General features: G+C 47.3%; 1 protein-coding gene across 2 annotated transcripts; it reads right to left on the bottom strand.

Moving 5' to 3' along the window:
* ADORA2A (adenosine A2a receptor) lies at nt 1-27,631 on the bottom strand. Of its 2 annotated transcripts, XM_056504567.1 has the most exons (3): nt 27,543-27,631; nt 13,229-14,106; nt 1-5,948 (listed from the first exon to the last, which is right to left on the bottom strand). In XM_056504567.1, exons 2-3 carry the CDS (start codon nt 13,576-13,578, stop codon nt 4,988-4,990), a joined length of 1,311 nt encoding a protein of 436 aa, XP_056360542.1. In that variant the 5' UTR covers nt 13,579-14,106; nt 27,543-27,631; the 3' UTR covers nt 1-4,987. The 2 variants fall into 2 exon arrangements, with proteins under 2 accessions (XP_056360542.1, XP_056360543.1); XM_056504568.1 differs by lacking the exon at nt 27,543-27,631 and having other exon boundaries at nt 13,229-15,428.

Genomic DNA, 27,631 nt, shown 5'->3' with positions numbered 1-27,631 from the left:
GGACAAAGGCACTCACACTCCCTTTTACAAATATATTTTATTATTTTAATGCTTATTAAGAAATGTAACCAAGACAGACTCCGCAGCACCGGCGGCTCCTCACTGCCCAGCAGTCTGATGACTTCACAGATATGAAAACTTCACAGATTCAAAAAAACCTTTGGTCAATGCACTTTAAATACATTTGCATGCACAGATTCTCCCACTCCCTTCCCACCCCCCACCCACCCAGTGGTAACTGACAGAGGGAAAACAACACCTATATCATAAAACACTTAAATTAAAAGAGTAATTGTTTCATACTGACAGCATGTGCAGCAGGGTGTTCATAGTGTCTTGGTTTGCAGACCACAGAGAACCTCTCCACAGGACAGGGCAGGAACAGCTCCTGAGACAGTGGGATGTGAGACAGTGAAGGATCTTCTCAGATCAATGGGTTCCAGTCTTGATTTTAACACATCCTTGCGTGGACAGCCCCAGCAGGCAAGTAAGGTGGGGAGTTACACACAGCATTGCCCCAGTCTGGGGATTCTTATCTGTCAGGGTTAGTCACCTCCTGCAAATGAGGAACTGGTGATTTTTGTCACTCTTTATGTGTTTTGTCATAAAGACAGCCAGAAGCTCAGGGCTGGAAACTAAAACTGAAATGACTCAGTGCAATTTGATGCCCAAAACAATCTGGGAGAGAACAGACTATTAGGCAGCTGAACTTAGCAGACACCACCAGAGAGTATTGCATGCAGGTTTAATACATTGCAGCACCACTGCAGCCTGTTTGTCCTTCCACAGAACTTGGCTGAAAGGATTTGGTTTTAGGTAGGGCCCATGCTCATGAAGCAGAAAGGAATTTGTTATACCTGGCTATGCTCATGAAATGGGACAATGTATCTGGAAATAACATAATCCATAAGAACCATCCATGCCTCAGTCAATATAGCCCCTACAAAGTCAGCCCAAAAAGGGCTGATCCTTGCAGTGACCCCAGGAGAGCTGTAAGCTGTACATCCCTTCCAGAGTCCTTCCTCAGCAAGTCACACCTTGGTCTCAAGCCAGCATCATCTTTACACCCCACAGCACCTCCCAGCACTTTCCTGCTCCCCTGAAATCCTCCCAAACACCTACTTTACAAATGCTCCTTCACTACCAAGAATTCCTGTCCATCCTGACCCTCCAGTCTGCTACACCTTAGAGACTTCTCTATATCCACCAGCATCTCCTGAGGCCTCTTCAAAAAAGTGGCCAAGGGCTCAGACTGTTTTATGTCACTCCAAGTCCACTTGCACCCTAGCACCAGCTAGTGAGAAATCCTTTCTGTCTCCAGTATTCCCAGCTGTCCCATCATGCCAAATTGCTTCTTGGTTCAAGAGCTGCAGTTCAAGCTTGCAAAGAGCTTTGAAATATCACTGGTCCAAAAGGGACTCTGCAGGACACAGCTCTAAGTGCATTTATTTGCACACACAAGAAAAGCAGTGCCCTATTGAGGAGAGAGCCTCAAGAACTCTTGGTAAAATTACTCCTGGCAACTGATCAAACTTTGCTTTCTCTAAAACTCTTATAAAGCAAATAAACTCTGGAGCCTAAGAGTCTTCAGGGAATGGTGAAATTCATGGAATGCCCTCACGCCAAATGAGGCACTACATCTCTCTATGCATCTTCAGACTTTTTTAGCAAGAAGTTCTCATTCAATGAAATTAGTCTCTGCTGACCCCAGCTCCTACTTTCTGGACCCACTGCACCTGGGATTCTCCATGAAGGTCTTCTCCAGCCTCTCCTGATAGTCACCTCATCCTTCTTTTTGTCTTGGCACCATCTTTGTTTACCCAGAACAGCTGGATCAGCTAAACGTTCTCCAGCTGGAAGAAAAATGGGGATATGAGTGGTCCTGGGAAGTTTGGAAGGCAGGTACTTCTCTCAAGAGTGGAGAGCTGCCAGGAGAAGGAAAGACCACACTTCATTGATGGAACCTATTGCTTCTTTTTTTTTTTAAGGAAAACAAACCAAAAAGCAGGAAGCCCTGAAATTATGATCCCTAGGAAAGAAATATGAACTCCTAAATTCTGTTCAAAGGGCTCCTGCTCTCCCAACAACTGCTTCAGAAACATCCTGTGAGGGTCCATCCCAGCCATATGTTTGCCAGAAGACCTAGCATGTGTGCAGCTGCCATCCCTTCCTTCCTGTGATGGCTCACAGCTCCACAAACCAGCTCTCTGTACCCTGCCCTTCCTCCTGCACATCCCACCCCCTTCTCACACCCTGTTCACTTCAGGTCTGGATCACTAATATTGAAAGGGGCTGGATACACTTGGGGGCAGCTCAAGCAGCAGCACAGGAGCTGAATTCAAGACATCTGGGAAGTCAGTAAGCTCACTTGGTGATCTGGTTGGGCAGGAACGTTTTCTGGAGCAATCTGGAAAGCAAAACAATCCTAAGTTTGTCCATCAACATAGATCAACTTGATTCTTGGGGCAACCTGCCATAAGTGAGTGTGGAGATGCTCAGGAAACAATAGAAAGCAACTAACCCACACCAACTGTCCAAAGTCTGATCCAATGCAGTGCAAACCATCCCTTTACAATGGCAGCTAAAGCTCAACAGGCAACACTTCTGCACTCATGTGTGTTCCAGCACATGAGCAGTGCTGGTATTTTCCCACACTTCCTTCCCTGCTCTGGGTCTTTGTGGACCTAATTGTTATTGACATGAGTGCCGGATGTAATCTGGTGTTATTCTTAGAAACATTTCAGCTCCCAGCTGAGGCCTGAAGAGAACAGCCCCCCATTTTCCTGAGATCTTCTGCCACTGTTACAGGAGGTCAGAGAAGCCATCACACAAATAACCTACAGAAATATTCTATCAAGGAGGATCAAGAGCAACGAGATCCTGAGTCACCCTACAGAGGAACTACCTATGACATCAGCCACAGGGAAATGGCTTAGTGTTCCTTAATGGTGCTGCAGTGCTAATCCTCTCCTCTCACATCAGACTACAGGGGAAGAGCCCTGCCATGAAAGCAGCAGTTCAATCAAACCATGAAGTCTATTGTTTTACAAACTGGTCTGTCTTTCTGCTAAGGGCTGTGGTGGCAGCCACATCTTTTATCCATCTCACAATAAGCTTTGTGCTAACCCAGAGCAGCTATATACTCAAACACATTCAGCATCACAAACTTCTCCCCACATATGTGTAGAGAAACTGGCAAAAAAAAAAAAAAAAAAAAAATTCTCCTCAAAATGAAACTAATTTTTCATTTTAATTGTTCACAATATATAAAATAAACATGGAATAAGAACACACAAACCTAACCTGCTCTTCCTCAAGTAAGAAAATCCAGTTTCCCTTGGCTTCTGAAATGTTAGTGGACAGACACGAGGAGGAACCAGATTGGGGAAGGATATTTCTGATGTTTTCAGCTAGGGAATAAGCTTCAGATCCCTGGAATTACCAGACTTTGCATTTCCCAGTAGGACCACTACTGCCTGTCTCTCCAAATGACTGGTGGTACTGGACACGGATTATTTGTCTGAAAAACAAAACCCAGACAATCTTCATGTAGATTTCAAGCTGATGTGATTTTCTGCTGTCCTTGAGCTGCCAGACTTCCTGTGACACAGGAAATTACCAAACTGCAGTGAAACACCTCTGCAACAAACCACAGCAGTGTGTACACTTGCTGCAGCACAAATTTATCTCTTCTCTTCTACAGAAAGTAGAAACTGCAGTTTCTAAGCTGAGTTCCAATACTACTGACACCTTCCAGCTTCTCAGAGCAGGAGCATCTTCTAACCAGACAGGCCCAGCTCTGTTGGCCTCTGCACCACAGGGACACATCAGGCTTCACGTGAAAAAAGTGAAATCACAGGAGAAAATGTTTTAAAATAGAGCTCATTGGAATTCCAAAATTAGGTCAAGGTATGTGTGAGGGTTGCTCTCTATCCCAAGAAAGAAGAAAAAAGTCCCTCAGCCTGTTGGGTGAGGATGAGGATGACTGAAATATGGAATATTACCTTCCCTCACACACATCTGGGGCCATGGAAAGCATTTGCATTCTAGGAGCTCAGGAGGAGAAGCACAGAGACAGGGGGAAAGCAGAAAGTGCCAAACCAACCTACAAAGAGCTCCCACAGCCACAGCCCTTCACAGCCCTGCCCTGAGAACTCAGCCACAGCCCTGGCCCGCAGCACCACATCCTGCCAACAGCCCTTCTGCCAAGGGAAATCCTTGTCAAGGCTCAGCTTTGGTGATTTGTTGGACAAAGTGGAGCACTGGGAGGTTACATGTGCCATGTGCATCTGGAACACTGAGCACTCAGGGAACGGATATGAGTTCTTGCCCGTCTTTTATAACTTAATGTAAAGTAACCTTATCACCACGTGGAAAAAAGCAACCATTTGAGCAACCTGTTGTAGTATAAGCTTTAAAAACACAAACTGAAAGACAAAGTGCCATGTTTGAAAGTATCCAGAGTTCCCATCAGGTAAATTCCTTCCCTCTCCAAGCAGCTCCTGGCATCCTTCCTATAGATTTTGCCATCCCTCCTTCTGCTTGTTGCAGGGCCACAGTACTAAGAGGCCCTTCCCAACTGATCTTTGTTATTCAGGGAATACTTCCAGCCATGCTTCTATTTCCATTGGTAAAGACAGCGAAACCAACACTCAACCACAGGCACAGTGCAGCACAGTGTCCCAAAATCCCTGCATCATCAGTCTCCCAGTGCTGAACTTGGAATGCCATCCTAGACCCTGGCACTGCTCTTTGTGACAGGTCATTGATGGGTAACGTGTCCCTCCTTCCTCAGTCCACTTCCATGGTCTCTTGGCTTTTCTCCAGTCTGGTATTTAGGATCATCCAATGTTCTGCACATGGACCCCTTTCTCCACAGCAATCTGGATATACTGCTCTCCCCCCCTCCCCAGCCTCCCTTTCTGCCATGGCAGAGATCACCAATGGAAAAAAAAATAATTCTACCAGGAAATCTTTGAAAGTCTCATCAGGAAACTTCAGCTGCAGCAAAGGCTGCTCTTTCCAGATCTGAGTAAGACACCTGGGCATCAATTAGCTCTTCACTATGAAGCTCCCTGTTCAGGCATGCATCTGACAGAATCCCATTTTTGCAGGAATGCGGGAGATGCCCATTGGTGTCCAAGTCCAGAGCATTTCCATTCTGGTGCCATTCCAAGCCAGCTTTGCACTTGTTTAAGTCCTGCTTTTCGGGATCCCTGTGGATGTCTCCGTTGGCGTACACCTCTAGCGCATACTCGCTGATCCGTATGCTGGCGTTCTCGGCGTCCCCCCCGTGGGTGGAAGTCCTGGAGCTGGCTGCTCCCGCCTTGAAGGGCTCCTTCCGGCCCAGGATGTGCTGGCTGATGATTTTTCGGAAGGTGTAGCGGAACTCCCTGATGCGGTAGGCATAAATTAGGGGGTTTACCACCGAGTTAGCGTGAGACAGGATAATAGCCAGATACATCAGCCAGAGGGGAGCGTGGGCACAGCTTGGGCAGAAGAGGGTAAAGCAGTTAATAATGTGTAGTGGAAGCCAGCAGACTGCAAACAGCCCAACAATGATGGCCAAAGACTTGGCTGCGTGGACTTCCTTCTGCAGCGTGGAGCGGGAGCGTTCCCCGTGTACCATCTTGTTCTCCATCTGCTTGAGCTGGCGCCGGGCTGCCATGAAGATTTTCAAGTAGATACCAAACATGAGAAGGAGGGGCAGGAGCACACAGGCAAAGAAGTTGTAGTAGACCATGTACTCCATGGTGACCACAGCCTCGAAGAGACACGCCACCATGCTGTTGCTGCAGTTGATGGGAGAGGACCAGTTGGAACCCGGCTCCTGGTCCTGGGCACGCTTGTGCCAGCCCAGCATTGGGGTCAGGCCGATGATGAAGGACAGCACCCAGCAGATGGCAATGATGCCTTTGGCTCGAGAGCCAGTCACCAAGCCATTGTACCTGCAAAGCAGAGAAATGGGAGCTGTATCAGTGTCATTCAACAAGCTGCTGGCACCCACACAAACTCACCATAGCCCCATGTTCCAGAAGACAGTGAGAAAGGCATTTGCTTCATCAGAGAGGCCTTTGCACTGATGTGCAGAACCCATGCAGCACACCAAGGACATGGGGACACTGTCTGCCACATCCTTCCCTCCCCTTTCCTTCAAGCAGTGAATAGTTGACAGAAAAGCAGGGAAATTAATTCAGTTTTCATCTGTGCTCTTTCACTCCATCAGTCCGCTTGGGTGTGCACATAGATCTTGCAGCCTGGATAACCAACAGCACTGCTCTGACCCTGGTGGTGAAGACCACTGTGGGTCTCTTGCCAAAGGCTAAGGCAGTGTCTCCTTCCTGGCAAAGGAGCAGCCTTTTAGCATGGAATTGTCAGGTGTGTCTTGCAGTAGATCTGTAAACCAAATAGCACAGAAAAACCTGGAGGCACAGTGCCACTAGCCCTGCATCCACATTCTGCTGTGCTCCAGGAAAATCCTGCTGGCTCAGTTGCAGCAGCCAGGTTGGCATTGCCTGCATGGCACCTCACTCTACTCCTCAATGGCACTTTCAGGAAGACCATCATCACCAACCCTCTTGAAATAACTGATGCAAGTCAGCAGTTTTCCTCACCAGCCCAGCTAAGTCATGTCTTTCTCAGAAAGGAGGAATTAAGCTGAGGACAATTCTCTGATTACAGTTGTGCCATGGGCTGCACTGCACACACGAAAGGGACCTCAGTGGTAGAGGTATTGATGCCTGGCTGAAGCCAGTGCTCTTAACAGTAAACTTTCCAAGATCTGTTGAAAGAAACAATAAGCAACATGGTAGGAATCTGACAGTGCAGCAGAGACCTTGGTTGGTTTGAAATATCAGCCACTTCCCAAGGCCTCACAGGTTACTGCGAGTCCTGAGCTGACTCCACCAGTTTTTCCCTCTGAAAATGTAAATTAGGGCAGCACTTGAACATTTCAATGCAATTCCCTTCCCTGGGTAATGCTCAGCATGAAAAGTAGATGGCTGTGTTCCCACATGGAGCAGCGTGGGTCCCACACTGTGTTTGACCCCGAGTGTCTGTGATCGGACGGTAGCGCTGGGCTCCCAGTGTTTACCCAGTGCTCCTTCTCCCTCTGTCCCCTGAATTCTCTCTGAAAACAAACATTACAAGAAATAATACAGCAAGCCACAGAAATCTTTCCATGTCTCAGTGAAATAATTACTCCCACAGGTTCATGCTCCTATCCCAACACAAGTTCATGACAGCGGAGAAGAGTGGCTGCTTTTGCACAATAAGAATGGAGATCCTGCACATGCTTTAAATCCAAGTGGGCCCTGGAAAAAACAAGACCCATCAGGCTTGAATTTCCCTTTCTCAGTTGCATTTCAAAACCAGAAAAGAGTGAGTGCATAAGGGAGCCAACCACACAATTCCCAGCATACAAAACACACCTAAATTGCCCTTCCAGAAATGAGGAAGGAATTCAGCTGATTCTGAGAGAGGAAAAGGTTTTTTCCAGCAATTAGTGGATCCTGCCAGTGCTTAAAGGATGCAAAGGGCACAGCATGAATGGTAGCAGAGAGCTGATCCATTCAGACCTCATCAACACATCAAAACAGCATCTGTGCTTTGAAATGTACACTCAGGGAGCAAGAGAGTGGCTGGATGCTCTTAAAGTTTGGAAAAACAACAAAACAAAACAAACAAACAAACCAAAACAAACAAAAACAAAAGAAAAAAAAACAAAAGAAAAAACAAACAAACAAAAAAACAAAAACAAAAACAAAAACAAAAACAAAAAAACAAAACAAAAAAAAAGACAAAAAATACTCCAAAAAAAAAAAAATCAAACCAAAAACCCCACCCCAACAACCCACAACAACCATGAAAACCCTGCAGCCCTGGAACCAGCTACATCTTGTCAGAGGAATTTTGAAATTGTGCAGCTGTTATCCCACGACTAGAGATGTCCCTTTCACTAAAAATACATTTACTATTGCTGCAGACAAACACTCCCCCACACTTCCCCCTCCCTCTTATCCTCTGGGGAATCTTATACCAGAAGCTTTAGAAGGCTTCAGAACAGCACTCATCCCGAGCAGCTTCCCAGCTGCAGTGCACTGTGCTGGACTCCATGTCCATAACACCTTGCTCAGGATCTCCCAGGGTCAGGGCTGAAAGCTCACAGCATCTCCTGACACAGCCAATGGCCTTGTGTAGCCAGGTACCCACTGACAGGTGTTAATTTGTTCTAGGGTCCACACAAGGCACCTCTGCCTGACTTGGCTGAGGTACTGTTATAGTCCAGATGGGCTTTCCTGGACTCCTTCCTCTTATCCACTTGGAGATGTCATTGAAGACTCTGTGTACATCTTTGTGTACTTTGTCTCAGGGTCTTTCCAGCAGCCAGGCCAAAGCCTCTCTCCATACCCTCAGTGCTGCAGAGCTCTACAGGGTAAGTTCAGGGCTTTCCAGACACATCTGTCCTGGCACCCTGCAGGAGACACAACCTGCTGAAGGGAGCTGGTCACACCTCATGTCCTGCACATCTGGCAAGTGACTTTGCAGCATGTCTGATGTGTCCAGGCAGCACTGGATTGTCTGTGCACCAGCAGTTCTGCTTCCTGGAAATAACACACTTGCTATACAACCAACCACTTCTGCTTGAGAAATTCCAGACACAAAGGAAGTGAGTGCAGAGAACAGGGATGCTCATGGTGGTGTTGGGTGTGGGGATAGAGTCACCTGCCTCCTCTAAAAAGCAAAACCAACTTTTACAAACACATGAAAATGTGAAAGTTTTCCCCAAATAGTTTCACTGGCCCTGCTGCTCTTCCAACCACCCAGCTGGCAAAATGACTGTGGGAGAACAACTTCTCTTGGTGAGTGTACAGCTCCTCTGGGCTGCCTAGAGTAATCTGGCTGTGGATGTGCCACTTCTGGGTCCTTGGACTAAGTTCTGTACCATGAAGACAAAGATTCCTGCACAGAATCTCTGAGACTGGGTAGAAGACAGAGCTGGTAGTCTGTCCAGAGTGTCTTCAGGGAGAAGTTAAAATCCTTCAATACATTGAGTGATATGTAGCTGGCCTAACTCACCACCACACTGTCCAGCCATCCTGTTGCCTGTGTTCCAAAGCCTCCTTTGGTGGACAGCACTGCACATCCTCTGTCAGGTGAAACATTTTTCAGACACCTTTACTGCATTACCCTGAATGCCTGTGCTCAGCTGAGGGCTTTGATCTGAATTCCAGCACTGCCCAAAGGTGTTTAGCAAATCACTAGAGAAAGCTGCTCACCAAACACATCCACTCAACAGCCCACACCTCGGGCAGCTGCAGCCATCAGGGACAGGACTGAGCAGGATATTCAATCCCTATCACAAGAACGTGGAAATGAGAGACCCTGGCAATCCCAGGTCATCCAGGAAATCTGTGGCAGGGCAAGAAATGAAACTGAGACCTTCCCATGTAGCAACTAAACAACCTTTCCCAAATTCCTCAGTCCAGAACCTTGCTTCTCCATTGCCAGGTACCAGCTGATCCTGGTGGTGTCCCTGCTGTGGAGATGGGGGAGGTGGGGTCTCACAGGTGGGCACAGGTGCCCAGCATTTTCCCTTCTCTAAGCAGCAGAAGCAGGAATGATGGGCAGACAGTTCTGCTCATGACCTGATCAGCTTCCTGAATAAAACCTTGGTAACAGCAAGGCCATGAAGGCACTGCTTTCAAAGCCCTGCCCATGTTAAAAGAAGGAGGGGAATTACTCTGTTCTCACATCAGGTTGAACCTGCCCTAAATCTATTTAACATGAGCATATGTAGGAAATACCTGCCATAAAGTCAAAAGGTTTATGGTTAGCAGGGAAAGAAATAAGTCCACATATGACTCAAAGTGACAATAAAACATTAAAATCATGATTCACTGGTTTAGATGCTCACATAAGAGCATTTCAGAAGGGAACCCCAGGGAATTAAAGCAACTACTGAAACAGACTGTTCTTAGCACAAAGGTCCCTTGTACATCCTATACTTTATTTAGGGTTAGTGTTCATCTCCCCTATCCTTCCTAGACTTTGAGAAGCCAGTTCTTCATGTCCTATGCAGAAAAACATCCCAGTGCCACCTCAGAACTGCAGTTTAAATCACCACCACATGGGATAAATAGGTCCCAAAGCTCCAAACCTCCGGGAGCTGCACCTTAAAGATGTTTCCCCAGAGAAGCATTGCAGCAGCAGGAGCAGCTTTCACCAGAGGAACAGGCCTGCAGCTGGCACTGTGTGACCTGCCTGAACCCAGCACAGGGAGCAAGCAGCAACCTCAGTAACCTCAGCAAACTTCTCTGCCTGGCTGCAGGAAGGAGAACTTCCCCTCTCTTTCCAGTGTGTTGGAGGTACCTGTCCTTCCCCTGGGAATATCTCGACACCAGTGCCTGCCCAGGAGCACGTGGCTGGGCACAGAGCCCACACAGCCCCTGCTGGCACCATGGAGCCTGGAAAGCAGCAATTGTTCTCAGCCCAGGGCTTCACCCTGGGCTCAGACTCACAGCCAGTTTTGTTCAGAGCACCTGGGGGGTTGGTATTAGCCAGTGCAGGTTTTCAGGTACCTGCCCATGTGAAATACCTCATTTTGTCCTAGAGTGAACAATGGCTCAGGCTCCCCTCCTTGGGAGTGCCTTACTGCCACCTGCACGTGTTACCTGGCAGATTTCAGCAAAGTGCTTGAGAACTTGTGAAAAAGGGACCAAATTCTACAAAAGGTTTTAATTGTTTAAAAGGCAGAACACATAAGATATTCACAAATTAGTTTTTGTCCATTTAAAAAATTCACCTATAAATGTCTTATTCTCATGGCAGTTTTTCGGAGGAAGGTCTCTTCTCCACAGAAACATAATTTCAAAGGTAACTAATAATGCACTGAGAGGTCCAAAACCAAGCAGTATCTGAAAACCCACTTTTCTGCCTTCTTAATACTGATAATTTATTTCTGTGGGAATACACATCCACATATGCAGTTACCTTCATTAGGACAAATCAGACACGAAATATTTAAAGTGAAACAGAAGAATAAAACACAAGTTTGGCCCTTTTTGGTTTCACTAGAGTGAAGGAAGTCTGGTTTATTAATGATTCAGCTAATTAGGAATACCTGGTGGTACCTTTCATGTCCTGTGAGAAGGAGAAGGGGCCTTCCCAGGTATTAAAGGATGGGGTGAAAACAACACACTGTTAGTGGCAGAACTTTCCTTCAAATTGTTTGACCCATTTTTGAGAAAAACAGGTATTAGAAAAATTAAAAACGTGAGGATGTGGGCAATCTAAATTGTAGTAGATTTCCTTCTTCAAATAACCAGCTTTCACTTTCTCAGCATGTCTGAGGCTATAAATCTAATGCTTATTCACCCATAAATTCTAAAGGGGAAACACAATTGACAAGTTCATCACTCCTGCTGTGAACAGACAGACCAGCAGAGGACAGGGAGGAGGAGGGACCCATGGATTTACCTCTGGGTTTCTGCATCCAATCAATCCCTCTGTTCCTGGGGCAGAGGAGGGTGTGCTCTGTTTTTTCCAAAACAAGATAGTGAAACTGGTTTCATGCTCTGCACTGGTGTAGTCTGGCTTTTTTGAAAAGACTCTTTACCTTGGCTGTTCCAGGAAATTACATTTTCAAGACAATATAGTTATAGTGATAGCCCAGTGATAGTGGGCAGAAATCCAGATTTTTAAAACCCCTTTCCTGGCAAGTCATCCTCTAGCAATGAGTGCTTAAACTGTCAGCAGACCTCCTCAGAGTCAGCTCATGAGAGATGAAATCAAGACATCAGCTCTTCTCAAAATCATTTCAGAGGCAGCTGCCAGGGGCTACTCAACATTTCCTTACACCATTTATCATTCTTTTGGTTTATAAACTGAAATAATCTACAGCAGAACTGTAGAAAAGTGGAGACAGTCAAGTTTACAGGTAACTATTATTGACAGAGTTTTCTCTGCAATGGAATGGAATAGTTATTCCTTACAGCTACATCAAAACTAGAGGCTGTAACAGGTTTGGAAACTGCCCATCAAAGGCAATGTTAGAGCAGTACAGACTTGCTGAGGTGAGGCTTCAGGAAAGACTTGGCTGCCCTGGCCCACATGGAAAGGCAATTTCTGCTCTCCAGGGCTCTCATTCTGGTTTTGAGCAGGAGGTTTGTGTTAATTGATATAAGTGCTGCATGACCACAGTATTCAGAAGAGACAGAACTAAATTGTACAGATCAGCACAAGTGATCTAATCTCAAGAAGAGTGAGGATGTCCAAAAACTTGAACTCAAGAGCACAAAAATCAGAAAACTGTTCCATTTTTTCAGCCACATTGGGTGTTCAGGAGATGAAGGCAGTCTCTCCATTCCTGAGAGCATGCTGCATCCTCCTAAGGTCAAGACAGGAAGGAAGGAGACTCCTGCAATTCTCCTGCACCAGCCTCTCCAGGGGCTTCCTCTCTGTCTCTGGAGCTCAGTGAGTGACTCGGAGCATTGTCACAGCAGAGGTGACACACACACACAGCCCATCACAACAATGTGCTCCTGCAAAACTGACCTGAGCAGCAGCCCCTGTGTGTGGGGCAAAACTTCCCCTGGTCCCATGTCAGCCTCCCTGGTCACATACCAAGTAGCAGCCAGTCTTAGTCATTAAAATGTCCTTTTATTCTTTAAACTGCAGAGACCACAGAATCCCCATCTCCCTCCACTTTGACCCTACTTATGCTGTGCTTCCAGAGGCAGTGCCTGAGCCAGTCCAGATCTTCCTGAGGCCCATTTTTTGGCAGCCTGCTGCTTCTTCTCCCTTCACATTTAATGGACCCCTGAGAGAAAACCCCAACTCCCTCCTGCCAGCCCTGCTGCTCCACCTTCAGGCAGAACCTCCCTCCTCCCCAGGGAAGGGGACAAGCTGACCTCACCCCCTTCCTGCCCTCCACCACCCTTCTGGTGCCACTGTCTGCTGCTCAGGGCACAGTTTGCCTAAGTATGTAGTGGCAGCTCCTGGGGAGCACCTCTGTGATGCCATGGACACCCACCAGATGAGGACAGAGAAGAACAGGAAAAGGAAGCAGCTGGAAAATCCACCAGCCTTTAGGACCTAGAAAAGTTGCTTTCAAAATACAAGAGAAAAAGCACTGATCCTCCTTTAACTTTTCCTTCCTTGATTCATCTCCAGACCTGTGGATTTCAGGGATGTTGAGCGCCCAGCAGCCCAGGCAGCCCGTGCTTACCTGAGGGGTATTCGGATGGCAATGATCCTGTCGATGGCGATTGCAAGGAGGCTGAAGATGGAGCTCTGAGTCAAGACCAGGACAAAGCAGGCAATGAACAGGCAGCCATAGAAGAAGGCACAGAAGCCAGTGCTGATGGTGATGGCAAAGGGGATTGCCAGCACACCCACAGCAATGTCAGCAGCAGCCAGGGACACCACGAAGTAGTTGGTGACGTTCTGCAGGTTGCTGTTCAGGTAGACGGCCCAGCAGACCAGGATGTTGCCCAGGATGGCCAGCACTGCGATGATCAGCTCCAGGATGATGTAGGCTATGTCTGAGAGGAAGTCGTCCTTCCCATGTACTAGCATGGTGAGAACAGCCAGGCCCAGAGCTCAGCGTTCATATCTGCAGAGCACTGACCAGCCAGGACACCCCAAAGCTGCCTGGGCTCCGTGCACGGCTCGGCTGCCAGCCTGGCAGGGCTGCTCACACACACCTTTCTCTCCCCATAGCTGTTCAAGGGCTTTACAGTAGCTGCTGTCGAGAAAAAAAGCCCAGGGTTTGCCAGCTCCAGCCAAGTGGGTTGAGCAGGTGCAGAATGATTCAAACTCCAGCAGACAAACAGACAGGACAACCTCTCTTGGAGACAGACAGTGCTCCCCAGGCCTCAGAGTCCAGCAGGCAGCACAGCACAGCAGCTGTACTGTACAGCAGTGTCACATCAGCTCCAGTGCTTTGTTTCCTGTTGACAATCTCCCTTCTAGTCATGGCTTCCTGTCATCTCCATACCTACTAGCAACATCCTCTGGTCCTCTTTTTCACCTTTTCCCACCAGGACTTGGGAAATAATCTCATCAGCTGAGGCAAACATTAAACTTCTTCACTTGCAGTTTCCTCTGAAAAGAAAAGAAAACAAAACACCAACCACATACACTAAGTAATCAGCTCTGTGGAGGAGATGGAGAAAGCAAAACCTCATTAAAGAGGCACATTAAATTGATAACGGATATTAAACTGACCTAGAAGAATACATTATTGGCAAAATTCGCACATTTTGTCTATCCTGAAAGCTGCAGGGCCAAACCCAAGTTCAGGAAGCATTTCACAGTGGTGATGAGAAACAAGGGACGTTTTGTTTTCGAGGCTACCAACTGAGCTGGCACTTCAGCAGCTGCTCCATAGCCCGCCCTGAAACACGAGAGCCTCACTAATTATGTCCTGGCAAGTGCTGAGGCTGCACAGAGGAAAGGTGCAGGAGCCTTTCACACACACCTGTCTCACTCTGACTGCAAACACCACGTTTGAGCCATCACGTGCTGCCCACCCTCAGTGCCACAAAACTGCTGCACCAACGCCCTGCTCTGCAAGGACATGAGCCCTCATTCACAGGGGAGCCACACTGCTGGCATGAGTGGCCACACCTGGCTGGCCTCCATATATCCAGGCACTGGAGCAAGATCCATGGCAGGAAGAAGTGTTCAGGGACATCTTTGAGGACATTCCTGCTGACCATGCCCCCTCTTTGCAAGGCTCCCCTCCTGCAACTCCATTATTTTTGTTCATGTAAATCTGTTCATTATACCTGCACTGTGCATAGTGTTTGTTGCATCCAGGAGAGCATCATCCCTCACCTCCAACCAGTCAGAAACACATCCACCAAAACACATCTCCCCCAGAAATACACACACAATGCCAGTGCCATGGCTCAGGGCTGCACTGGAGATCCTGCAGTGTCCTGGGACAGGTCTGGGACTAAAGCTGGTGCTGCTTGTGAGGAAACAATCCTGCAGCTGCATTTCATACAAGCAGATACACATCACCTGCACACCCTTGCAGGTCACCTTGTACCTCTGCTTCAGATATGGGCACATTTCAGCAGAGTTTCAGCTAAAAATACAGAAGGGGGAACACAGTTCCCTGAGCTTTGTGCCACAGTCAAGAGATAATTGCCTGCTGTCCTCGCCTGTCACTTCCAGAGTGGGTTGCAAACCTTATTTAGCAAGCTTTAGCAATAATATTTTCTCATTAATTTAAGAAACAGCTTGATGCATCAGAGGGCTAGGAGAGAGAGGAACACAGCACTAAGTGATAAATCACTGAGCTCAGTTTTGGATGCAACATAAACCAGCAAATCACAAGATTTTTGAGCCCCATCCACTGGTGATCTGGCGTGGTCTCACCCATCAGGGTTCGATGCCTTCACAGTTCACTCTGTTTTCAAGTCAGAAACCTAATTTCTCAGGATAAAATAAAAGGGTAAAGACAGTGATAATAAAAGAAAATATGATTAACTTGTGATTCACATCTGATCTCAGGAATATAATCTAATTTTAGACCTTTCATTGATTTAGAGCTCTATTGCTAATGCTGCATTTGAAAGGAAAGTGAATGATTCTTGGTGGTTTGGACGTGCTTCAAAACCCTTGCTTTTCTCTACCTTCAGCTATCTTGTTTCTGTGTTTGGTTTTAGAGGAAGAAATCAACAGAAGAGATCAGTGTGTGATCAATCTATTAAGAAGAAGATAAAGATCATCCATTTAATCTTTTTTAGAGAAGAAAAACCCCAAGAAGTCTGTATATTGTCTATGCTTCTATAGCAAAACCTCCAGTTTTTCAGTGACTTCCTAAAGATGGCTTTTACTTTCTTGGGTTTCAGGGATGTCAGTGATATGCCCCTGCAAGCATCTATTTGTCCATTACAAATCCCAACAGGTTTGTTTCAAAGCAGTGGTATTGAAACCTCACCCTTCAGCCCAGCTTCCAGGGAAGAGGATTAGAATTAATATAAGATAGAAATAAAGATCTGGAGGCAGAGAGAACAGAAGGAGCAGGATGAGAAATAAACAATGCTTTGTGCATGTCTGTGAGCAAGAAGGGAGGAAAAAAAACAGGAAAAAGCTGGTAGGAGGAAAAAACAACCCAGCAAAGGAAGCAGTGGGCAAAACAGGCTCCTAAGAGGAAGGGGGGTGCAGGACATGTCTGTGCCTGAGACTCTGAGGGGGGTGGGAGCCCCTGAGTCCCCCAGCAGAACAGGGCCAGGCACAGAGTGGGAGCACACACCTCTCCACAGGCTCACACCTCCCCATGCAGGGCAAGAGCACGTTCAAACTCCAGTGCCAGGCCAGGTTTAGAAATATTTAACAAATTACTCTGACATACTTGGGCTAAAACTACTGCTAAACCCACTACAACTCCCCCACCAGCTCCTCTGAGCTGGAGTCAGAGCTGAAGGAAGCCCTGTTTGAGAGGAGCCAGCCTGAGAACTGGGCACCTTCATCTTGATGCTCAGAGGATTTACCTGAAGTCCTACCATGCTGCTCTGGCCCATCATGTTCACACACCTCACTGAAAAGGATCAAAGAAAAATTCCTGGATATTCTTCCCCATTGAGAGCTCTTTTCAGCAGGATCACAAATCCATACCAATCCTGGATGCATTTTGTTTAACCTCTTTCAACTCTCATCTCAAGCTCCAGCAGGACATGGAGGAAAGTTACAAACTTCACTGTGGAGGTTCTACACCTCCCAGAGGCTCAGCACAAAGCTGAAATTTCCTACACCTCTGCCTGAACCTGAAGAAGCACAGTGCTGCAATCTGAAGTTTAATGACTACATCAAACAATGTTTCCTGACACAAAAGAGCTTTCAGCCTTCCCTTTTGACTGTTTCATAGCCTGATGATAAATCTGGATTTTTTATCTCTGAATTTGTTTGTCCCTTGCTTCCCATCTCTCTAGACAAACAGTGGCCTGATTCTCCATCCCAAGCCCCAGTCATTTATCCTGAAGCAATGGGAATGTTATGTCCAGAGAGGACAGCCTGTCCTCTGCTCTCAGATGGGCTGGAAAACACTCAGAGTTCTGCAGAGCCAGCACATCTCAGGGGAGAAATGGCTGGAGCTGAGCAGGTGTCCCAGCCACGACAAAACAACATTCTGTGTCTGCTTCAGCACCACTGAGGAGCCACTGACATCAGAAAAAACAATTCCTGGCCACACAGCCCCAGCCTCACCTGCTGCTGGCAGAATGTGCCACAACCCAGGAGGGCTCATGTTCCACCTGAGCTCCCCCACCTCTCCTCATTCCTCTCTCACTGCAGTGCTCACCTGACATAACAACTCTCCATTTCAGGAGTATTTGCTGCTTGCTTTGAAACAAGAACAGTCTTTCTGCTTATACAGCTAGAAATTCACTGCACAGGGACAAAATTAAATAGAGACCACCCAGAGAAGATTACACAGATCCAGAGGCAAAATGAAATTTATTGTAGAATTGTCTACTTCATGCAAGACCCAAAGGCTCAACAATCAGGTCTAATAAGAAAAAATTAATTAACAATCTGCTTTACTCACAGGGGAAGTGTATATTTAACATCTCAGGCCCTTGAGGGATCAGCATAGCAAGCTTCTTGAAACTTAGGAAAAATAACCTGTATCACCCAACAGGCTGGACAGCCACAATTAGTATTTCTTCATAAGCCTTTGTTTTATTTTGTTAATTCCTTCTTGATACCCCGGGCTATGTTCCGGCCTTTCCCCCATTATTAAATAAACCTTTTTGTCATTCACAAACCTGTAAACCTGGAGCCCTGCTCGTTTGTAGTGACTTGGAACACTCTGTTCTCTCTCATATTTCAGTCCCAATGAGAAACTCCTCCTTGAAAATTCAATAAAGCATCTGCACAGCACGTTCCCATGAAGCAATGCACCAGCAGAGCCTGAGCCAGCTTAGTTTGGCATCTCCAGTTGACTTTGGACCAAGGTGCTGCCCCTTCTCTCTCCTGAGTGCCAAAAGCATGGAGCTGAGCCCTTGGCCCTGCTTGGTTCAAATCACCCACCTGAGACCAGCTCATCTCCTGCTCTTGGCCCCTCCAGGCTGATCCATGCTCTGGGAGGCTTTGGCTGCCCAGGCTCTGTCAGCTGGTCCAGAGCAGACACCCTCTGTGCCTGCCAGGCTCACAGCGCCTGTGACACTTCAGTTTGACAGCTCCTCTCACAAATTAGCAAAACTCCAGATGATCAGCAGCCCTTAGGGCACCCAAGAGAGTCTGTGGGCACGTAGGTGACAGACTGCAGCTGCCCCAGGCCCAGAGGGGCTGGTTTCTGTGTCTGCTCTAGGATGGGGCAGGAGAGGCAGCAGGCTGCTCAAGGGGGCCAGGGGGGCTGTTCATCAAGGCTCATTCCACAGATCACAATCTTGCATCTCCTTTTGACAACATGACCCTTCCCATGTACCAGCCACATGCAGATTTACCTAATTCCCTTAGGAAAAATCCTTGAATTCACATATGGCCCTCAGCAGAAAAATTGGTGCTGCTAAATCATTTGCTTCCTACTTTCCAAAGCCTGGAGGGGGAGATGCTTGTCAGTTTTTATCCTCTCTTTGAAATCCCTTTGGCTCAAAGAGAATCTCCCTATCTTTTAAATCAAAGACTCCAAGAAATCTTGTCCCTCCCCACCACTTCAGAGGACCTAGTCACAATAAATGACCCAATGTGCTCACAGGCAGAACACAAACTTGCAAAACAACTGGGGCTGTAAAACATGATGAAAACAGGTGTCCTTTGGGGAGAACATAGAGAAGGCAGCAGGAGCACTTCTCCGTGTTGCTCAAGGGTTTCCTTTCTGCAGTTTGGTATTTTATGAATACTTCACATAGATCAGCTTCCCCAGGTCCCTGGCTGCTCACAGAGCTGTGGGGAGCATCCTCAGCCCTGCCTGCCATGGAAGGATGAGGAGCTGTGGCTGGGTGGGGCAGGAAAGAGGAGGAAGGAGGCATCACCCACCTAACCAAGACATACATTTTCTGATTCCTCTCTTTGCTTTATTATTGGCTGCTGCCTAAATGATCTTTTAGGTCATCTGCTTACAGTAATAGGAGGAAATTAAATATTAATAATAGACTATTTCCCTCTAGACTGCTCTTTGTTAACAAAGGATGCAAGTGAAACAAAGCAGGCAAAATTATCAGCACACCATGGCCTTAGTTTTCAGGTACCTGGAGCACTTGCACTTTCCCTCCTTCATGCCTGACTGCGTGGACACCATTGCAAGTGCACAACATGGGCAGGTGTGGACAATTTTGTTCTATCAAGGGGCTCCACATGCCAGTCTGACTCTTCCAGGCACGTTTCAGATTTTATCCAAAATATCTTCTAAGCCACTGACGCTCTGACTGAAAAATGCAAGGCCAAGGATTTTTGGAAGCACAGACTTTGTCTCCTCTTGGGAAGTGTAGTGTGCTGTAATATAAACCTACAGAGGGTTAATGAGCTTTCTGCATAGGCTTTGAAAGTTCTCCTGAGATAATGAGTGAAATGAGAGCTTCAGCTTTGCTAAATTTGGTGTCATCCCCTCTTACAGGAAAGCAACAGCCTCCCAAAACTCAAAACCTTCATGTACTTGTGAAAGGCAGAAGAAATGGCTCTTCAGAGACCTGTACTGTGCCTGAACTTTAAAAATGAACTTTGTCTATCATTTTAAAAATGGGAAAGAGGGGCAGCAATTCTGCTTTACATTTCCATCCCTGCTGCAGTCCAGGCCAAGAAGGGAGGCTGTGCTCCAGCAACAAGCATGGTGAACCTGGGTGTAAAGTCTGATTTACCAGAGACACCCAGACTGCTGCATCAGTGACAGAAACTGTGACAAAGCCACACCCAGCCAGCCTGTCCTGTGCCTCTCTTCTCCTCCTGTTTATGCCCATTAGAAAAAAAATTAAAAACCAAAACTGCCCCAAAAGTGAAATCCCACTGGACAACAAGCAAAGGTTGTTTGATAGCACGGATGGGCTGGCTGACAGGAATGGCTAATCCCAAACCAATATTGCAGCTTTGCCTCCTGCCCTCCAAGTGCTACAAGTGGATTAATTTTTATTGTGGTAGCGGAAGATTACAACAGAACACATTTGACCATATTTTTTTTTTCCTAAGTGGATATTATAAATGTTTAAAAGCGAGGAAAAAAAAACCTCACAGTAATTATTTCAATTCTAATGGTCATAAAAAGCCAAGGAGGGCAAAACTAAGTAAGGATGAATGACCAGCAGTTAAATAAGCCAGATCAAACAAACAGAAGGGAAAACAGCTCCCCTGTGCTCACCAAAGTCTCACTGGGCAGCAGGCATCATGACATATTGCCAAAAGACACCAAAATGTTGGATTTTTGAGTGAATTATTTACACTCAGGAGGATGAAGTTCTTTTATCTATGGTGGCATTTCTAAAAATAAAATAAATTAAAAAAAATAGAGCATTTGGATGGGCTTTCATAAGACAGACAAGTAAAAAAGCATAATTAAAACCATGTACCCTGGCCAGAAACAAGCTCCTACTGCCAATATCATCCACAATGTCTGTGAGGAGCCAGTTTTCCTTTCCTGTGTGAGGGAAGGACTCAAAGGCAACCTCTGCCTCCTCACAGCCCTGCTGAAGCCAGCTGTGTTCACACATGAGGAGCATTCCCTTCAAGGACAAAATAAGAGAAATGAGGAAACAGAATATAAAGAAGAGGTGACCCACTGAGGAATAGAGGCAAGGGAAGAATTTACTCTGAAGATATTTATCATATTGCTAATGCCTCCATTCTGGTCTATTTTAAAATAATGGAGTAGACTTCTCTCCAGATGTGACTGTGCCTCTTATTCCTGTATGAAGTTTCCAGACAGGGAGTTGAGAATTGGGTACATTTGTTAGTTTTCTTACATTTCTATCCAGTTATTCCCAAACCCTATTTGCCTTCTCTTAGCACAGGTTTTCTCTCCACCATGCCCTGTGTCCAGCTCCTGCAGGCTGCCAGGAGTGTTTGCATAAACTCTGATGGTGAAACAAAAACTCACCCCAGTGCAGGCAGAGCTGTTGTAGCAGGTCAACCAACTTCCTTCTACAGCAGAAATATGTAACTCTTACTGTCTCTCTCATTGTAACTTAAAATGATCCCCCAGCTGTCCTTCCCTATCCTGATGAAAGCATTGTACAACTCTGTTCATCCAAAAGCAGGCAAAAGCCACAATAACAAATTTTCTGTCCCCTGAGTTTGTTTCCAGCAACTTTCCCTCATCCATTTTGTAGGGTGCTCTGGCTGCTAACGCTGATCTGCTCAGTGTCAGCCTCACCACCCTGCAAGTGCTTCTGTCACAGCCTCAAAGCCATTTCAGACATTTTCAGGACTCTGACCCCCTCTGTGGAGCAGGAGTTGATGCTCTGACGATGCCCCAATGCCCTCAGTTTGTCATTCCCTCTCCTCTTTGCACCACTCTGCTGCCGCCCTTGTGAGGTGACTGCATTTCCACTCCCACTCCCACACAGGCACCAGAGGCGCTCCGAGGGGCTGGGTTTCACCAAATCCTTGATTAAAATCCGAGTGATTAAGAACTTCCCAATATCACTGTGCTGATCCCAGAGTGTCAGAGTTTAGCTGCTGCTCCGAGGACTCCGAACTCCTTTTGTCATTTCCTCAGTCCCTGCGCTGTGGCCAGAGAGCATCCGCTGCGGGGAGAGCGCCGGGGGCTGGGCTGGGGCTCAGCTGGGCTCAGCTGGGCTGGACTGAGCTGGGCTGGAGAGCACGGTGGTGCTGGGGAATGGCCCTTCTCACCAGTGAATTCTGTTCTTCTGCATAAACCATTTTACTGAGAACCAGCAGCCATTCACAAATCAATTCAGAAAACATTTCACTGCGTTTGCTGGCTGTTCATGGGCTGCTGTTCTTGTCCAGAGGGAGCAGAAAGGAGAGAGAGCAGCTGTCAGGACCCCACTAGCAGAGACACCTCCAGCAGCCTTGGGTACAGGCCCTTCTGTCCTATGAAAACTTTACATATTTTACAGTCTCTGCACAACAAGACATCCTAGAAAAAAGCTTGCTATCATTTCTCAAATGCATGACAACCGTGATCCTCACACCTTGCCAAACAAGGATAAACCTGAAAAGACCCCCAAGGCAAATTCCTTAGGGACTGTGACATTTGACTCCAACACAAAAGATGTTAATCAAGCAGAAGTGGATCCCGTGGGGGTGTTCAGAACAGAAACCCCAGAGCCTTTAGGATGGTTTCTCCCACCTGCACTGTGTCCATCTCTTGCCTGCTGTAATTGTACAGGGTGACTACAGGGAGGAAAAGGAAGATTTCCCTTTGGAAATGGGGTAGGAAAGTCAACAAGAGCCCTAAATGAATCATAATGGTCAAGCAAAGTTTGGATCAACATTCTATAAGACACAGGATGACAAAAAAGAAAGTATTAATGTTTGTTTGACAAAGTTAGGTGCCTCAGTTTTAAAAGGTCTGCTAAAGAGGCAGATTATCAGAAACAGTCCCACATTATCCCTGACTAGGCAGCCATCAGGACAGGTAATTTTTTTGCCAAAATCCAGGCTGCAGAACATTTTACAAACTTTTTAAATGTCAGTGTGCCTCCCCACACATGCTCCAGGAGCTGTAATGGTGCTGGTGCCAGCCCAGGTCAGTCTGATGAGATTTTCCACCGTCCCATTGAACCTGGGCACTGATCTGTGCATTGGACGTATGTGGAAACTGTAATTATTCAAATCAATTTTAATTACGTGCCTCTCTTCTGAAGATTTTAGTAAAAAGACCTCTTAGCTGTCTTTTATCCAGTGGAATGTTTCCTATGGAAAATCCCAGTCTGTGCCCAAGTATATGGATCTCATACTGAAACCAAAGTTGTTATCTTCACAGAACATGACATTTAACCACCTACTTCCCTGAGGTCCTCAAGCTCAACAGCTGATTCATACCAGGATCTGACAATCCTGTTCTATAGGGGGAAACTCGATAACCAAAATGATAGGGCTGTTTGTAGAGGACTTTCCCAGTACAAGAAAAGGGATTTGCATAAGAGGCCAATATAAGAGAACAGGCAGAGAGAGCAGAAACATTTCTGCTGCCTGGTTAGGAAAAAGAAGGGGAGGGGGGGGTGGGAAGGGGAGACAAGAAGCAAGAGGAGAACACAACAGTGCAAACCCAAACCAAAACATCTCCAACAAAGCCAGGAGAAGAACAGAGGAGACTCTGAGGTCTTAGTACTAAAGGAGGAAAACCGCAAAGCTCACCCCTCCCGAAGGGCCGCGTTCGGAGCTCGCCCTCCGCTCCGCCCAGCCGCGCTCCTGCCCTGCCGGGGATGCTCAGACGGGACCCGCGCTCGGGCTCGGCTTCCAGAGGCTCCACAGCCAAAACCCCCGGGAGCTGCTGAGCACGGGCCACGCTGCAGCCGGGAGCCACAAACAGGGCACAGGGACACCGGGAATGGCTGTCGCAGCCGGCGGCAGATGAAGCAGCCCCAGGCTGCAAGGAGCAGAATGCCGGAGCGCCTTCCCCCCTGAACTGGGAGCAGTCACAAATGCTAATGGACACACAGACAGGAGCCCAGCATGTCACCCGGCACGTCGGCAAAGCTCCAGGAAAACCCCCCTTTCCTCTCCTTGGATCACAGAGGCACAGGAAGATTCCCTCATCCCCTGCACGCCTTTCCCTCCCCCTGCCCCTGGCTCAAATCTTCCCTGCGAGAAGTTTCCCTCCCTGCTAACTTCTCCATTGTCTCAGATGCATTGTTTGCAAATGTTCCCTAAAAATGCCTTGTAAAGCATTCTTTATTCCTGTTTCAAGTCTTTCCACATCCCTGGGTAACACCTGGACTTTATCTTGTTACCTGTCAGATACTGATAAACCTCCTGCATGCAACCCCTGACTTACCATCTAAGATAAATACAATTTGTCTTGTAGCTGTCATTTCTTTTCAAACCCTACCTTCCAAGCCTGCATTTGTAGTGGTAATAAAATTACTTTATTTGGGCTTGAAATGTGCAACTTTTAAAGAAATAAAAAATTTAAAATCCTCATCAGCAAGAGCCCCAGGATGAGGAATGAAAGAGATCACACATTTACCAAATACTTGCATTTGGTGAAGTGCTTTGAAACACTCTTTGCAGATTTTCAGTGGGCTGCCCACTGTGGTCGGGGTAAAGAACAATTTAGAGCAAAGGAGGTTTAAGCTGGACATCAGGGTATTTCCTGCTCACCAGGAAATTGAGGAGTCTCCACTGCAGGTCTTTAGGAGCAGGATAGAGAAAGATGTCAGGATTGGCAAGTCCACAGCTGATCCTGCCTTTGGGCAGAGGTCTGGGTTAGATGACCTCCAAGTGCCTCCTAAGGATGTTTTCCATAATTGAGAATTGTATGTGCCATCTGTCCATTGTGATCTACAGAGATTTACTGCAGAAAAAAAAAAAAAAAAAAAAAAAAGTGCAAAGCAACCAATAATTATTCCTGATACAGATGTGACCTTTGTGAAGGAAGAAGCATCTTCTGACGACAGAAGGAACTGAAACCTTCAGAGGTTCAATCACCTTCTGCATCTGCCACACCCTCCTGCCAGTTCTTCACCCCTCACAGTCCAACCCTCAATATTCAACTACAAAAGCATCTCATTAAGTGATGCTTTAATGCTCCCTCAGCATTTTTGTAATGAGCAGAGAGACAAGGAACTGTGTTATTTTGTTCAAGTAGCTTCACCAAGGCTGTTCAGGTGCACTGTGCAAAACCTGAAGATGGTTCATGAATCAACCAAACCTTCTTGTCCTAAATACCAGATATCCTGGTAAAAGGGAATAACCCTCCATTGACTTGTGAGGATCTTCTCTGATTCCTTGACACACAGCTCAAGATCCCTTTCCTGGTTTTTACTTTAGAGTCCAACAAAAATACATGCTTAATAGCCCATCTCCATTTCCAGATGGAAATGGCACAGTAAAGAACAACCTTGGGAGTTAATCACAATCCAGATCAAATGAGAAAATGAACAAGCAGAGCTGGAATCTGTTCGAGCTGAAGAGAAGGACAAACTTTTCAGGACACCAAGAGAGATGTTGGCACCAGCCTTTGGATGGAGAACACCTCAGTCCCAGCTGAGCAGACTCTGAGACTTTCCCCACACTGTGCCTGGTCCCATCTCGTGTGGGCAGAAATGTCAAACCCCAGTGAAGAGCTGAGGTGTAGTGAAAATGGTGGGAAATCTGTGAAACCTTAAACATCCTGTACGGACAAGAAATCATGCAGCCATCAGCCAGCAAGGAAGTGGTAAAGGGAGAGGCTTTCCCTTGACACAAGATGGAAAAGCAGCCAGGCTCAAAACCAAGGGAGCACCAGACCCTTCTGAGAGACAGGACTGAAAGGAAAAGATTCCCTCCAAACCTTCTGCAGGGCTGAGCTTTCCCCAGTGGCTCTTAGGAGAACTTAACCACACAGCTCTACATGAAATCCATCACTGAAGATTAAACAAAAAGGATGAAGAGCTTTCAAAAGTTGATTATGTTCAAATGCAATAGCAGCAGCAGCCCTTATGGAAACATCCCATTCAAATACCAGCAAAACCAGAAATGCAAACATGGGAGACCTGGCAGAGGTTTTCCAGCTCAGATCTTTGGTGCCTTTTGCACCCACTGACAGAAGGACAGAGGCTAAAAACATCATTATTGGGCCAACATCCCTTGACCTGGTGATACAGGGTGATGCTGATTCTATTTTTTATCTATAAAAATACATATGGAAAGACACAGATTATATACACATGACAATTACAAACGTACCACATGGCCACCATTAAACAAGAGACCTGCTTGCCTTTTTTTTTTTTTTTTTCACACCCTGAAATAGGTCATTTTTATTTTATGTACACACATACAGGTTTGCAGTTTGTACCCACATGTTTTCTCTACAAATTCAGAGGTTCACAGCTTTCCTGGTTAATTCAGAATTTAATCCATTTGCCACATTAGACAGGATTTTATTTCCATAGTTTTTTTGTGGTACGTGATTATGTTTATATTGACTTTTTTATCGAGATTCAAAATAAGGTATTTCCTCCACAGACCTAACTCAATTGAAATATTTCTCACATCCTTGCTGGTCACTTTATCTAATCTTTTTGTACCTCACTTGAGCAATCTGCTCCAGGGGTATCTCTGCAGGGACTGACCATGCTCTCTCTCTCTCTCTGTTAGCTTCCCTCATGCAGAAGAATGAATTTATCAATTACTCCAGTTCTTGAGTTACATGTGCCTGAGCCTTACAAGACTGATAAGAAACCTGAAAACAAATACATCCAAAGACTGAGTTATCTAATAGTTGGCCATCTGCTTAGGAAAATCATTTTAAGTAGTTACAGCAATTCTATTAACTATTTACCAAGTGAGTCATGTTGTTCTCTTTAAGTTAACCCTTCCTGTCTCTGTGGGCTCAGTGCCCCAGGCAGTTTTGAAGAAGGTGTTCAATCACCTTTCTTCCTTTCAGGCTATGCAGTCACTCTGCACCCGAGACCCCAAAAACCCACTGTTCAGGGCACAATAGAGCAGAAAAGCATCCGTGACTCTCAGACCACACAAACGACCGCGCGGAAAATCTCCTGGCAGGAGCATCCCCGGCGCACAGCACTGACACAGCGGGATGGGCTGTGCCGGGCAGGTCAGCCCAGGGCAGGGCAAGCCCTGCACCGATCCTGCACCGATCCTGGGCACAGCCCGCAGCTGGCAGCCTGTCCCTCGGCTGCCCTGTCCCCAGCACAGGGGCTCAGCCCCTCGGGGAGCCCAGGCTGGGCGCTCCCGGGCACAGGGAGCTCTGCGGCGGAACTCGCACTGCTCGGCAGAGATAAGGCAGAGCTGGGCTTTGGGGGCAAGGAATGGAACAACACCGCACAGGTTTGAACCATCTATTCACTCCCTGCCCTTTTCTCTTTAACACGGCTGTGGAGTGCATAGAAATCTCCTTGGAAAGCACTACGGAGAAGTTTGAAGGGTGCTCCTGTGGAATCACTATTTTCTCGTTAAGCACAAATATCTGCTGAAGGGACGGCTGGGCGCAGGGAGGCAAAGTCCAGCACCTGATGTTTGAGGGAAGATCCGTGGAGCAAACATCTTGGAGCGCGGGGGTGTGTCGAGGGACTGACAGCTGGGAACGAGCGCGGAGTGAAAAGCACCGGCTCCGCCGGGGAGACAAACACCATCCGAGCCGGGGCACGGGGAAGCGCAGCGGGGCTAAACCGCCCCGTCCTGGGGCTCGGCTGCACCGAGGGGGCAGCGGGCGGCTACTTTCCAAATTCAGACAGGCAGGAGAGGGAGCGGGGCTGCCGTGAGGGAAGCGAGGGGAGGCGAGGGAAAGGGAGTGAAAGCGAGGGAAACGAGCGCACGGCGGTGCCGGGGCCGGGGGCGCCGCGCCCGGGATGCTCCAGCGGGACGAGCCCGCAGCCCGTCCCGGCAGGGAGATCCCCTCTGCCCCGGGAGCTGCGCCCCGGCCCCGCCGCCCCTCCCCTCCCCTCCCCGCCGGCCTCACCCACCTGGGCTCGGGGCTCCGCTCCGCTCCGGCCGCGCCCGGACCCTGCGGCGCTGCCGGCGCTGCCCCGCTCCGCTCCCGCCCCCGCGCAGG

Source organism: Oenanthe melanoleuca, chromosome 15 (assembly GCF_029582105.1).
Source record: "Oenanthe melanoleuca isolate GR-GAL-2019-014 chromosome 15, OMel1.0, whole genome shotgun sequence".
Lineage (NCBI taxonomy): Eukaryota > Metazoa > Chordata > Aves > Passeriformes > Muscicapidae > Oenanthe > Oenanthe melanoleuca.
This window is presented reverse-complemented; position numbering and strand designations above follow the sequence as displayed.